Below are 14,548 nucleotides of genomic sequence, written 5' to 3'. Positions count from 1 at the left end.
CCCTTCCCTGCTTCGAAAGCTTCTTTCAAGATAATGCAAAATAGGATCAATTCTGGTGTTCCCTGCCAGCAAATGGACCCTTCTAAAGATAAGTAATACCTGCACCCACACCCCCGCCCCTGCCCACAAGGAAGCACAGCGGGACATGTACTGTTTCTGGAGTGAAATGGATGCTGAGGAGTGTTGGTGACTGTGGGACTGCATTTCCAGTGTCTCCTGGGTGGGGCACGTCTAAAAGTGGCCTCCTCTGGGCTGACTCACCTCCTTTGGCTTCCTTGATAATGATCAAGCTTATTTTTTTCAATGCCTCTGCCATAACTTTTGCTATTTGGAAGTTTTCAGGTCTTCCCATGGCCTTTTCAAAAAGGCACATCCCAGCCTTCCATTCCCCTCATTGATCTAGCTACTGTGATCTGGAATTCTTACTCTCCAGCCTATTCACACCTTGCCCAATTCCCACCATGACGGTTGATCATTGAGCTCTTTGGAGAAAGTACTGGGCAGCTTCTTAGAATTTGATACTTGACACTGGAGGTCTGTAATCCCAGGACTTGGGAGGCTGAAGCCAAAGGATTACAAGTTCAAGGCCAACCTGGGTTCTAGAGTGAGACCCTGCACAAAACAAGACAAAATGAGAACCACAACCTTGCATGGGGGCTGGCTGTTGCTGGAAGTGGGCAGATGCTGGAGGTTGGGAGCAGATGGAGCCTGTGAATAGGCAGTTTTCAGGCATGGCTGGCCTGGGAAACAAGGCCCATGTGGGTCTCAGCCTCGGGAGTCCTCACCTATTGTTCTCTGCCTCAGGAGTGGGTGGTGGTTTCTGAAAAAGCAGGTTGAGTTCTTCCAGGACTCTTGGAGCTTGCCTCCCTGGCAGCTGCAGAGGCGGGTGATTTTAAAGCATTTTTCCTAAAAACTCCTCTTCCTAGGGGATACTTCTAATACTGCCTGATATCTGTTTATCATCTTTGTTTTAAATGGTTCAGCATGCTTGAAAGAATCACAAAGCAGGCTTTACAGTGATATTGGTCCCTTCACTTCCTACTGTCCAAATAAACCCATCTCTTTTGAAAGCAGTGTGTTACCACCAAGTGTAACTGATTAATTACTTTGAATGCCCAGGGAAGGCTCCCAGGCGCCTGGCTAGGGTGATAATGACAAAATGTGTGTGTCCATCTGCTACCTCTGCCACAGGACCCAGGATGGAATCTGGGGAATGAAGGCTCCAAGTAGAGTGTGCCAGTCCGATGCCATGCCCCATGATGGAGCTGTGTGGCAGTAACTCTGGAGTGAGAAAAGACCTTTTGTTCTCATGGCTGCTTCCTGATTTATTTTCCCCCTTCACCAGCCTTGACTTCTTAGAAGTCTATAAATCAGGAGGCAGCATTCTGTAGTCAGTTTGACAAGTTCCTGAAAGTGTTATTCTTGTTTTTTTTTTAGTATTGCTTCTTTAATCTCTTCTTCTCTTCTTCCCTCCATCCCTTCCTCTCTTTATCCCTCCCTCCTTTTCTCTCTCTGGAACATGGTAGGCTCCACTCTTCCCCCAACTCCCCAGCCTTTTTAGTTTCATACTGCTTAAAGAAGTTGGACCAACTGATACTTTGTGTGAGTTTTTCCCTCCCTTAAGGGACATGGAAAGGTCTAGTCCCATCCTGCCCCTTTCTGTACTTTCATGCTGTAGTTCTATGAATTAGTTCTTTCATTCATGTAATTCTTTACTTTGCAAACCTTTGCGTAGCTTCTCTTAATATATTAGGCTTTGTACTAGGAAAACAAAGGTGAATAAGAAGACTGTTGCAACCAAGTATGCACATGGATTATTTTGTATGCTTTGCATAAATAATTTTTTCTCACATGTCTTTTCAAGCTCCTTTATTTTATACAATATTGATGTTAACACAGGAAGCTGTATTTCAGGAGGAAGTCTATTTCATTCTTTTTAAAAAATTGAATAGCATTCTTTTGTATTAACTATAATTTAGTCATTTTTTCTCTTGATACTCACTTGAATTGTCTTCAGTTTATCTTTATTATAAACAGAGGTGCAATAAAATTACTATTATTGATCTATTGTTCTATGTACGAAAATTTTTCCAAGGAAATATCAAGAATTGGAATTGCACTTAATACTTGTATCAGCTTGCATGCTCACACTGATACAAGCATTAAAAATTCCCTTTTAATGTCATCATTACCTCACCTGGTATTGCTAAATGTTTAAGATTTTGCCCATCTAAGGGCAGCGTGTTGTTTTGACATTTCTTTTCCTGAGTAGTAAGAATAAGGATTTGGGGAGAGGGGTTGGGAGGGGGAAAACCTGCAAGAAAATAAGGAAAGGGGTGACACTGTTCAAAGGGAAGTGTACTCATTACCTGATTTATATAACTAACCTTTCTGAAAATTTCCTTTACAAATAGAAAAAAATGAGGAATTTTTTGGTATGTGCTTATTAGCTGTTTCTATATCATTCTTTGGGAGTTTTCCATTTCGAATTCAATGTCTGCTTTTCTCTGAGTTATTTTCTGTACCGATTTTGGGGAGTCCTGTGTATTTTGGATGACAATCTTTTGACCTTTATGTAGATTGCAATTGTAAATTGTTAAGTTTCCTAATGGTAGATCTTATTTCCAGTTACAAGGTCTTCTATGCACAGGAGTTGAAAATTTTTTTTTTCTGGTACTGAAGTTTGAACTCAGGGCCTTGCCCTTACATGGCTTGCCTGCTTGACCAGCACTCTTCTACCACTGAAGCCATGCCTCCAGCCCTGCTTTTTGCTGGTTATATTGAGGATGAAGTCTTGTGGACTTTTCTGTCCAGGCTGTCTTCGAAGCATGATCCTCTTGGGTGTTAGCTCCTAAGTAGCTAACCTTACAGAAGTATCCATTAGTGCCAAACCAGAAGCTTTAAATTTTGAATCAAATTTGTCAATGACATCTTTCATGGCTTGTACTTTTAAACAAATTCAAAAATCTTTTACTATTTTAGTGTGTTTAAAAATAGTCCCTTATGCTTTGTTTTAAACATTTTTACTTTTACTTTTTACTTTTAGGTATTCAAATGCTTCTTCCCTCTATTTGTCTATACAGTGTGAGGTAGGGATCTACATTTACATTTTGCTGTATTATCCTAGTGCTATGCAAACATAGTCAGCCCTTCTTTTCTTCACTGATCTTAATGCATTTCTGTGTGTGTCGAGTTGCCCTATATGTAGAGCCTACTTTTGGTTGCCTGTCCCTGGCAAGAAATGGAAGCAAAGGTTTATCCTCAGGAGACAATTTCCAGAATGTGCTTATAAAGACACAGTCCTTTGCATATCTGTCATCCTTTTCCCCACCCTTAAAAGTTACAGAATTGTTGTGTGAATCATATGTATTTCAAGTCAGTTTAAGTTTGTAATTAGATTAAAATTACCCAGCCTGACTGCTTAATACAAAATATTTCTTATCCTAGGTAGCCTGGCACAGAGAGAAGGAGCAGGCCCTCCACCTGGCACTCATTCCAGGTTCTTTATGCCTTTACATTAACACAGTGTTTGAATCCACAGTGTTTGACTACTTAGTAGCTGCACGGCCTCAGGAAAGCCTCTAAATCCTTCTAAGCCCATTTTACAAGATATTAGTAATGATTAAATCAGGCAGTATGTGAAATGCCCAGTATGCCTGCCTCCTAGAAGTTGCCCAATAAATATGAACTGAATGTGAACCCTAGCCAGGTGCTCAGTCCTTTTGACAGAGTGATGCTATGCCCGGTAAAATGAGAACTGCAAGAGAGAATTGTCTGCATATGAATTAATGTGTAAAAAGAGAAAGGAGAGGATAGAGGATTTTCACATACAGTAATAGTGCCAGCACAGAGGGGTAGGCTGGGCATAGCAACCCAGAGGCTGAACACAGGGACATTTAAAAAAGGCCACTATTGAGGGTAGGAGGTTTTTGTTTTTGTCTTCCTTGTTAAGGGGGGATAGTCTGGTGGAAGGGAAGGTGGAGACTTTACCTGCAGTGTGACACAGACAATGACTCAGAGGAGTCAGGAGGAGGGGGAGGAAGAGATGGAGGTATAAGATGGTGGTGGTGGTGGTGGTGTGTATGTGTGTGCATGTTTGTGTGTGTGTGTGTATTATGTGTTGAGGTAGTAGATAGTTGGGAAATAGTACTGAAGGAATGTCTTCTAGCCCATTTAAGCACTTCATGAAATGAAGGGCAAACATACTTGTTTGTAGCCCTTTAAGAGGGGAAGTGATACAGGCCAAGGATCTCTTGACTGCTGCTGGCTTGATAGCAAGCCATTGCCTAGCTGCAGGAGTGGGAAAAGGCAGGGATCTGCTGAGCAAGGTGCTGATGAACTGCAGCCCTCCACCAGGCACTGTGAGAGGCCAGTGTGGCCTTCTTCAGCCTGGGTGGCCTCAATACTTACAGGGAGGAACCACAGCCATGGAGGGAGGAACACTTGCTGACCAGGACCTCTGTCAGCTTCCCTGAAGAAACATGTGCTGATCTTCATACCCTGACCGAGCACTCAGGGTCTCACGTTCTTCTCATCTGCCTTCATTGTCACACCTTCCCATGGGGAATGGGGGGGGAGGGGAGAACAGCTACAGAGTGTGTGTGTGTGTGTGTGTGTGTGTGTGTGTGTGTGTGTGTGTGTGTGTGTGTGTGTGTGTGTGTGTGTAGCCCACTTCTTAGTGCAGTCTGTGATACCATGTCTAGAGTACCTGGGACTGGATAATAACACAGAAAAACAATTTTTTCATGTGCATGCCAGGCCTGGGCTTGAACTCAGGGCCTGGGCACTGTTCCTGAGCTTTTGTGTTCAAGGCTCTTGCTCTAGCATTTGAGCCACAGCTCCACTTCCAGCATTTCTGATGGTTAATTGGAGATAAGAGTTTTGGAGATAAGGACTTTTCCTGCTTGGGGTGGCTTCAATTTGTGATCCTCAGAGCTCAGCTTCCTGAGTAGCTAGGATTATGGGGGTGGGTGACCAGGCCCAGTGTAAAGAATATTTCTAACAGTGTAGAGGATGAGAGGCCTAAGAGCATGGTGCCGGCCTCTGACAGAGACCTCTTGGATGCATCATCATAGCTCAGAATGAAAAGAGAACACACGAGAAAAACAGAGGTAAGAGAAGGCCAAATGCTCTTTATAACAATTTACTTTTAGGATAACTAATCCCCTTTTGGTATAATGATATTAATCTACTCAAAGCAAAGCCCACACGGCCTAATCACCTCTTAGAGGCCCTGCTTCTTAATACTGTCACAATGGCAGTTAGATTTCAGCATGAGTTTTGTAGGGGAAGGGGAGGAGAAGGGTAGAAGAGAGAAGGAGAGGATAGGGAAGGAAGAGGGAGAGGATAGGAAAGAGAGAGAGAGAGAGAGAGAGAGAGAGACCTAAGGACAAGGGGAGGAGAGAAGACAGAAAGATAGAGACAGGAGAGAAAGAGACAGACAGACAGACAGACAGACAGACAGACAGACAGACAGACAGACAGACAGACAGACAGACAAAGGAAAAAGAATCATCATCATCTATCCAAGAACCTATCCCAGTGGCCTATTTCCTCCAGAAATTAGGTTCCACCTCCAAAAGTATCTAGCACCTCCCAAAACAGCACCCTCATGATGAAGCCTTCAATATATGAGCCGTTTGGGCTGGGAAGGTGGCTCAGTGGTAGAGCGCTTGCCTTGCATGCCTGAGGCCCTGGGTTCGATTCCTCAGCATAAAAGCAAAAAGAAGAAAGCCGGAGGGGGCACTGTGGCTCAAGTGGTAGAGCGCTAGCCTTGAGCTGAAGAGCTGAGGGACAGCGCCCAGGCCCAGAGTTCAGGCCTCACAACCGGGCCCCCCCGAAAAAAAATATATATATGAGCCTTTTGAGGGATGCTTTATTGAAACCATAGCGGCGGTCATGAGAATGACCAAGGTAGTGGGAATTGTTTGCGCTGCACTTACTGTAATCTCAGCACTGTCCAGCCATTTCATGTATTAACTTACTTAAGCATTTCATGTTTACATTGCTCCCACTTATAGCGGAGGAAAACTGGGGCATGGAGAATACAATCTGTGAGTTGCACCCAAGGACTTGAACCTAGGCTGTCTCTAGATCCAGAATCCTCCTCTCTGCCAGGTGACGACGCTGCCCCCTGCTGTGTGTGTATGGGCTGAACAAGCCCTGTTAACAGAATTTTTTCCCCCTTTGGCATTTGTTTGAAAAGGTCCTGCGGTGTTTGGGATCTAAGTCTTTGTCTTCAGTCTCTCTGCTTCTTGTGACATTATTCATTTCTCAGTCCTGGGGGTACTAGGCCCTAACCTCATTAAAAACAGGTGACTGGTTCAGCCCCAGTTTGTTTTCTATTCAGGGCCCAAGAGCTCAGGTAAGCACGGTAAACAGGTAAGCCTGCAGGGTGTGGGAACTCACTTGGCACTGTCACTTATGCCTACTACCAACAGTCCTTTCCTTGTCTTCTGCCCCTGCTGACCTAGAAGCTCCTGAAAAACAGGACTTCTACCCTCCATTCCTCTCAACTTAGCACTCAGGGCAGGATCTAACAGAGATTCCACTTAGGGTTCAATGAGGGCTCTGCAGATAGTTACCCAACTCAGTTGGCACCAAAGGCCTAGATTTAAGTATTTGCTTTGTGACCTGGGGCAGCTGACTTGTAATGGAATAGAACATAAGTTTTACTGAACTGTACAACTTATGGTTTTGGTTTAACTATGGGCATATGGAAAAGGGCTCCACAGGGGAGACCTTCAATCGTGTTAGATCCTTCATATCAAGCCTAAATGGTCAAATTCTGATATGGAACCCATGCCTGCCCATTGGGTTCATCCACTCACATGCATCTGTTTACACAAAGCCAAAAAAAGAGTTGATAGTTTCTTTGTTGAGTAATGAGAAGATTATGTCCTTTGTGGCTGGGAAAATGCTTTAAATGACTATATTTTCATTGGGAATTCTTCAGCTGAGGAATAACATGTTAATCCTTCTCAGCATGTTTAGAGCATACACCAGTTAAGAGGAAGCTCTATCAAGGCAATGGTGAAATGCCACCTTGGAAACAACTTGTATGTCAAGACAGAAAGTCCACAGACTGCTTACCAAGTTAGTAATGTTCTAGATCATAAAGCAACACTCGGATTTAAAGGGATTCAAATCATTCAAAGCATGTTCTTTGACAACAGTGATATTGTCTTAGAAATTAAAAACAGAATAATATCTGGAAAATCTCCAAATATTTGGAAACTAAATAATGCTTATCTAAGTAATTCAAAACCCAAAGAAGAGGGGGATTGAAAAGTATTTTGAACTAAGTGAAAATGAAAGCCCATCTTACCTTTCTGAGATTTCACTAATGCAGTGATTAGAGGAGAAGGTGTAGTATTAGATGTCTAAGTTATAAAATATAAAGCACCTTAAAAATAACAACAATGACAACCAAGAGGATAAAAGATTGAGGCTAAGCCAGGTGCTGGTGGCTCATGCCTATCATCTTAGCTACTTAGGAGGCTGAATCTGAAGACCATGATTTAAAGCTAGCCTAGGCAGAGAAATCTGCAAGCTTCTTATCTCCATTAATCAACAAAAAAGCCAGAAGTGGAACTGTGGCCCAAGTGGTAGAGCATCAGCCTTAAGTAGAAAAGCCAAGCAAGGTTTTCAACCCTCTCCCCAACCCCCTACCTCTGTATATGGAAACAATAAAGATGTAAGTGGAGCTCAGTGGAATGGAAAAGGTCAATAAAATTGGCAAACATCTATTTACTCAAGTAAGTAGGAATACAGAAGATGAATGATCACTATCAGAAATGCGAGTAGGGAACATGACTACAGAGATTCAACAAATACCATGAGCAACCTTATAAAATGAATTTCAGCAGCTTAGATGAAACGAGCATAAAACATTGTGATACAATAAGCAATGTGTATTTGAGTTGGTCTCCCCTCCATGAATGACGTTTCTGAAACACTTGTAATTTCCTGATTAATAGGGGAGCTACATTCATCTTTTCAAATGCTTGATCGTTTACCCCAGTTCCTGGTGCAAAGCTCCTAATCCTTTCCTAGGCAATACTGGGCAGCAGGAGTATCTTTTTTTAATAGTGGAATTTAATAGATGAATTAGCAGAGGAAGCCAGTTGGAGGAGATAAAGAGGCCTAGCTGACAGCTTCCTTGCAGAGTCCTACAGAGGAACAAGTCAGTGTGAGCAGATGCAGAGATAACAAGAAATGCTGGAAAGAATTCTTTCTTTTCAAGTTTCTGCAAGTGTCCTATACAAAGTTAGTGTGATTTCTTTCTTACATTGTCTCCCACTGAGGAGACAATGGATAATTGATCCATTAATTTAATTAATGGCATATGTTTTGGAGTCCTGATAAGACCTGGTCACCAGGAAGATCAAGTCAGTTAGAAGCTTGGAGCTGTCAATCCTACCTGCCCCTCCTCTTCCCTCCTCTCCTGCCCCCCCCCCCCCCGTAAAAGGAAAGGAGCTGGAGGTTGAGCTAATAGTCCATCATGTTTGTATTATGAAGCTTCCATGGGCACCCCTAAATGCAGGGTTCACATGACAGCGCTGAGACAGATTGAGGGATCTAGACCCTTCCCTCATACCTTAACCCTCTGTATATCTTTATCTTGCTGTTTAGCTGTATCATTTACCATCTCCTTTATTATTAGTGGTATAATAAACTAGTAGATCTAAGTGTTTATCTGAGTTGTGTGACCTGCTGTGGCAAATTGTTGAATAAAAGGAGTGGGGACAGTGGAAACTCCCTTACTTACGTCAGTTGTCAGAAGTATGTCTGACAAGCCTGAGTTCCACATGTGAATGGAGGACAGTTTTGTAGGGCTTACACTTTAACCTGTGGGAGATAAATAACATTTGTTTGTTTATTTATTTTCTCCCAGTACTGGGGCATGAACTCAGGGTCTAGGCATTGTCTCTTAGCTTTTTTGCTAAGCCTAGCATTCTACCACTTGAGCCATGGTTCCACTTCTGGCCTTTTGGTGCTTAACTAGAAATAAGAGACTGTCCAGCTCACACCAATCCTCAGATCTTAAATCTCCTCTGAGTAGCTGTATTACGGGTGTGAGCACCATGCCCGATGGTAACTAACTCTTCAGCACAAAATATCTAGTGTCACAATTGAATCCACACTTGGTGCCCTCTGTTGGTACCCACTGGTGAAATGATTGCTTGGTTTGTGGGTAATGGAAACCTATCTCCTCTGACATTTCAACGTCCAGACATATGGAGGGTGAGAGCAGGAAACATGATTTTGTTTTTCCAATCTGACAGAGTACCCTAAAAGACACACCCTATCAAAACTTCTCAAAAGAAAAACAGACCCCTTCCCCAAAAAACACCCCAGCAACTCTAGGCCCTAATGGCCTCATTGGGGGTTTTTCTAGACATCTAAGGTAGAACTCACACTAACTCTATATAGAACACTTCCAGAAACTTGAAGGATTTCTTTCCAGCGCTTCTTGTTAACTCTCTACCTTGTCACACTGGCTTGTTCCTCTGTAGGAAGAGTCCTACAGCAAGGGGGCTATCAGCTAGGTCTCTATATCTCCTCCAACTGGCTTCCTCTACTAATTCAGGTCTCAAATCAGTGTCATTTCCTACAAGGAATAACCTTTCTGAGACTAAATCAGCATTCCCAGTCCAAGGCAAAATGACTCTTGGAAGTGAATGAGATATACTGAAAGTCACTGATCTAAGTGTTTTTGAGTAATACAAACTCAAACCCAACTATTTAATTAGAGGTCCTTGAATTTTCCTCAAGAATCATCTGCAATCAACAGAATCCTTCTGTGCAAGTGGTGTTGGCAAGTTTCTATTTTGAAAATAAATATTGAGCTTGCTTTTTTTAACCCACTCAGCTGAGCACCCAAATATGCAAATTTCATGAGCAGCATAAGTATGCACATTATGCACAAAACAGTATATTAAGATATATATACAAGTTATGTTCATATAAAATGAAAAATGGGATTTTTTTCCATTCATATTAATGCATCATAGTCCCAAGAAAAATTATATCTTTGCGGGCTGGAAAGGTGGCTCAGTGGTAGAGTGCTTGCCTTGCATGTATGAGGCCCTGGGTTCGATTCCTCAGCACCACATAAGCAGAAAAAGCTGGAAGTGGCGCTTTGGCTCAAGTGGTAGGGCGCTAGCCTTGAGCAGAAGAGCTGAGTTCAGGCCCCATGACCGACAAAAAAGAAAAGAAAAATTATATCTTTGTGTGTGTGTGTGTGTGTGTGTGTGTGTGTGTGTGTGTGTGTGTGTGTGTGTGTGTGTGTGTGTGTGTGTGTGTGTGTGTGTGTGTGTGTGTGTACTGGGGCTTGAACTCAGGGCCTAGGCACTCTCCCTTATGATGTTCTACCACTTGATCAAAATAGAGCTGTAGCTCAAGAGGTAGAGTGCTAGCCTTGAGCAAAAAAGCTCAGGGACAGCACCCAGGCTATGAGTTCAGGCCCCAAGATACTCTCTCTCTCTCCTCTCTCTCTCTCTCTCTCTCTCTCTCTCTCTCTCTCTCTCTCTCTCTCTCTCTCTCTCAGACACACACACACACAATTACATCATTAACCTTTTTACTCTCTGAGACTCATAAGCATTGTGATTAATTTTCAGAGAAGTTTTGAATTAGATTTAAATTACCAATCACTTTTGTCTTGAAGAGATATATCTGTAGTTCAGGGTATATTCTTCTTTATGTTATTTTAGTCTTAGCTCTGCAAAGGGAAGTTTCTAAACTATTGCACAAAGAATTGTGCACAAGGTAAGTAATAGGACTTGTGATTCTGATGCTGGACTTAAGAAGAAAGGAAATTTAGAGTCAAAGACTGAAACTTTTTATAGTAGTCATTTGTGTAACAGGTTTGTGAAACTATGTGCTAATACTATGTACTGATTAAATTGCACAAAGCATACAATAATACATTCAACTTTTCAAAGTGAAAATTGTGTGTAAATGGGAAAATGTGGCATTATTTCACTTAAGAGAATTCTTTAAATTAGATAGGTATTCAGTAAATTGAAATCAGGCCTTCATTGTACTTCCATTGTCTTCCATTCTGTCCAGTCTTAGTAGATATGGTGGTGGTAAAAAGCATTTTGACATTTCAGCCAATTCAAAGATAACTCTCCAGAGGAAATAATTCAAACTACATGCAAAGACTTAACTATAGTGATTTTAGTTACACCATTGTTTATAGTTTTGAAAAGCCAGGAACTACCTAAGAATCCATTGATGTAGGAATTAAGCAAATGGTATATTGTCTGCACAATAAAGGAGTGTAAAGTTATGAGCATTAGTTTTTAGGAAGACTGCTTAATGTTGTGGGAACAAGCTCCTGACATAACAATGCTAAGTGGAACAAAAGGATATTGTTATATTCAGTATGATCTTAATTAGGAGGTATAAACAATTTTCCATAGAAGAAATATGTTCACAGCTGTTCATTCTAAGGAGTATATTGTTGCTTTTTGGTATTTTCCAAGTTTTCTTAGAAAAATTGTGTATTATTTTTATAGTAATAAAAAACAAAAGCCAATGATAGTGGTAACTTTAAGTGTTTAAGCTTATTGTATTTAGCTTTGGAGAGCAGGAAGGACCCTTGAGCCTGGGCCTCTGGCTGTGAGAGCTGGGGATGGCTTGGAGGGAGAGTAATATTTCTCACTGATTGTGCCCTCAGCTGGTCCCTAAAGTGCTTAGTCTGATCATTTGCTGGCTGTGAACTTGCTGGTCATAGGGTCTGGCTGTCGTTCTTGTCTTTGACCAATACAATTATATTATAAAACACAATTAACGCATGAACGTGCCTCGGATGGGGTTCCGACATTTTGAAATGTGAGGCAACAATCCATTTCCCAGTGGATTTCGATCCATTTGCAGATCATGCAATCATTTCCGTGGATCGCAGCCCTGCAGCTTCCCTCTGAAAATGAAAGGAGAATCAAAAAGAAAATACCAGAATGCATCGCACAAAACAGTCCTTGTGTAAATTTTAACCTCAGGTGTGTGTAGGTAATTAAAAATGTGCTTTGGTATGGTTTAGTTCGAGTTGGGTTTGGGGCTATGGATTACAGTCCATAAAGTCCCTTCATGTGATCTAGAGCGCTGGTTCTCTGTGAGCTTGGGAGCAGGGGCACTCATGCCACTGGTGAAAGGCACATCAGAAAAGCACATCGTCAGCTTCACCCACATCTACCTACCAAACCACCCCTCTACTGGATCCACTGTGCTGGTGGGCCTAGCACTCAGTGGCTTAATCCACACCATCACTAATAGATCTGATGCACATTCAGCTGCCAGGACCTCTTGTCCTTGTCTTGAGCCTTCAGGTACCCTCTCAGACAGTGCTAACATCAACTGTGACCTAGTTAGAAATGCAGGGTCTTAGACCCTAACCTGGCTGTACTCTACAAGAGCTGCAGGTGATCTCCATGTACACAGTAAGCCCCAGGTGCTCTCCACACCTGCCTCTACCAACCACGTAGATAATGTCAGTGAGAGAAGCGGGCCTGGCTTCCCTCCTAAGGCAAGTAGAGCAGGGTGAAGACAGCAAGGCTGGGCTATGAAGTTGAGGCATTCTTCATTTGTTTCCCAATTTCCCTATTACGCCAGTTCCATTGACTAAGATTCGCGGTGCTTACCATCACTTACTTCACAGATTTTTCAACATGGATTTTAGTAGCATGACTTCATGTTCACTTCTTTGATCTCTTTTAGGAATTTATCAAAGAGCTACTCTCCAAGATAAGAGGCATGAGGAAGCTAAGCCCTCCACAGAGGAAGAGCATATGATTCTGGAACAGGGTAGAACTGTCTCGGAGACGAAGAAAGGGTCCTGGGGTTTGAACTTCATGAAGACTTATTAAACAACAGTTGTCCTTCTGAACAACTTCTTTTTGGTGTGTGTGTGGGGAGGGGGATTTATTAGACATTTATTCATGAGCGTTCCTTTTCATTGTCGTTTCTAAGGGTTTTCACTAGTGTAATAGCTTAATAGCAAAGGTATCACGACTCTGACTGCAGCCCAGCCAAGGATTATCAAGGCAGGTGGATGCCCACTGATGAACCAGGCTGGGTGGTGTTTTCTGCAAGGACTTAGATGTTTAGGACCTTAACAATACAGGGAAGATGGTTTTCTTACAACCAGTTTTTTCCCCCCCTTAGGTTGTACATTTTGGCTCAGATGTCAAGTTTCTTGTTCTTGTATATATCTACGCAACAAGTTAAACTGTAGATGTGAGTTTTATTTCACATGGATGGGATAAACTTGTGCTCGTCTTAAGGAGGGAGGTCACAGCACTCGGCCTTTTTCATGGGAGTGCTGTTGACCCTCAGCGTTCACTTTCTGCACCAAAGTGGAAGAACTCAGTGTATCCGTTATTTTAATGAGCTACACTACAAAAAAAATCTGTTGAGTTGGTCAAGGGCTTAATTTATAGACTCTGTCGTTTCCTTGGTTAAGATGCTTCGCCAGGTCATGTACTTATTGCCTCATTTGTGGTCTTTTAAAAGTTCTAAGAACACTTAATTTGAAAAACTAACATACTTTCTAGAGAAATGTCCATACTTTCTAAGTAGTGATTTGTCATGGAAAAGAGAAGTTGTGTGTAGTAATAGATTTTGCTGCTTTCAACGCACAAAAAACAAAACTGTGTATCATTCTGTTTGTGTGAAAGCAGGTAAGAAGGAAAGAAATTGGTTGGGCATCTTCCTCCTTCAAAGTAGATTCTAGTCCCTTTTGTGCCTGGTTAGCATCAGAGCAGAGTTGAGAGCTGAGGGTTGAGCAAGTGCAGGGATGGGCAAGGCCTTGCCTCCTCTCCAGGCACTCGAGGAAGCAACACTTGCTGGCCTGGAAGTATGGATGTCCTTTGTGGCTTCTCTCAGTGGTTCAGAATGGAAACTCTGTGTGTTCCTGCTCCTCAGTGTGACCTTGACCTCCATGCTTAGAGGTAGGCCTGAGCACCTGTCTGCCCCCTCCATTATTACATACTAACTCTTTGGAGAAGAATTAGAATTCGGATGAGATGTGGGCAGGGTAACAGGTAGAAGTACGAGCTCTTCCATTCATGTGTCCCTGCGGCCTCTTCCTGGAAACCCCACCTGCTGTAAGATGTCTCCAGGTGGTCCTGTCTGAGGACAGGGACCAGGCATTTTATATCAAGGGTGCTTTGAACATATTTTATTTTTTAAAAGAACTACGTTTGTGAATTTTACGTATACTGGCAAGCTTTTGGAAATGTATTTAATTTTGTAATGTTTACCAATGATTTATTTACAAGCTTATTTACTCAAATAAATGGAGCTGCTTACAAATCAGTTTGCTTCTGTGCTTTGTAGAATCTAATAAGCTGGTGATTTTATGTTGTTGGGTTAAGACAGATGAGAGCACCAAGTACCCTCTCATAAAGCTGATTTTTTCATCTTCAAACTATTTGCAGAGATTTAATCCTTGCTGTCTCCGGAAGTGGCTTCATGTTGGCTGCTGGAAGTAAAGGTGTTGGGACACATGTTGGGGCTAGAAAAGAAACAAGAAGAGCAA

At 42.3% G+C, this 14,548-nt stretch overlaps 1 protein-coding gene across 1 annotated transcript in view; it reads left to right on the top strand.

Moving 5' to 3' along the window:
* Positions 1–14,325, top strand: part of Ppp1r14c (protein phosphatase 1 regulatory inhibitor subunit 14C) — a 72,350-nt gene extending 58,025 nt beyond the window's left edge. The window contains exon 4 of the mRNA XM_070010233.1: positions 12,727–14,325. Coding sequence (XP_069866334.1) covers positions 12,727–12,801 — 75 coding nt within the window. The 3' untranslated portion in view covers positions 12,802–14,325. The remainder of the gene's footprint in view (positions 1–12,726) is intronic.
* Positions 14,326–14,548: the final 223 nt, after the last annotated feature.

Source organism: Dipodomys merriami, unplaced genomic scaffold, assembly GCF_024711535.1.
Source record: "Dipodomys merriami isolate MVZ:Mamm:240054 unplaced genomic scaffold, mDipMer1.0.p SCAF_8, whole genome shotgun sequence".
NCBI classification, from domain to species: domain Eukaryota; kingdom Metazoa; phylum Chordata; class Mammalia; order Rodentia; family Heteromyidae; genus Dipodomys; species Dipodomys merriami.
The sequence above is the reverse complement of the archived record's forward strand: the minus strand, read 5'-3'. Positions and strand labels throughout refer to the sequence as shown.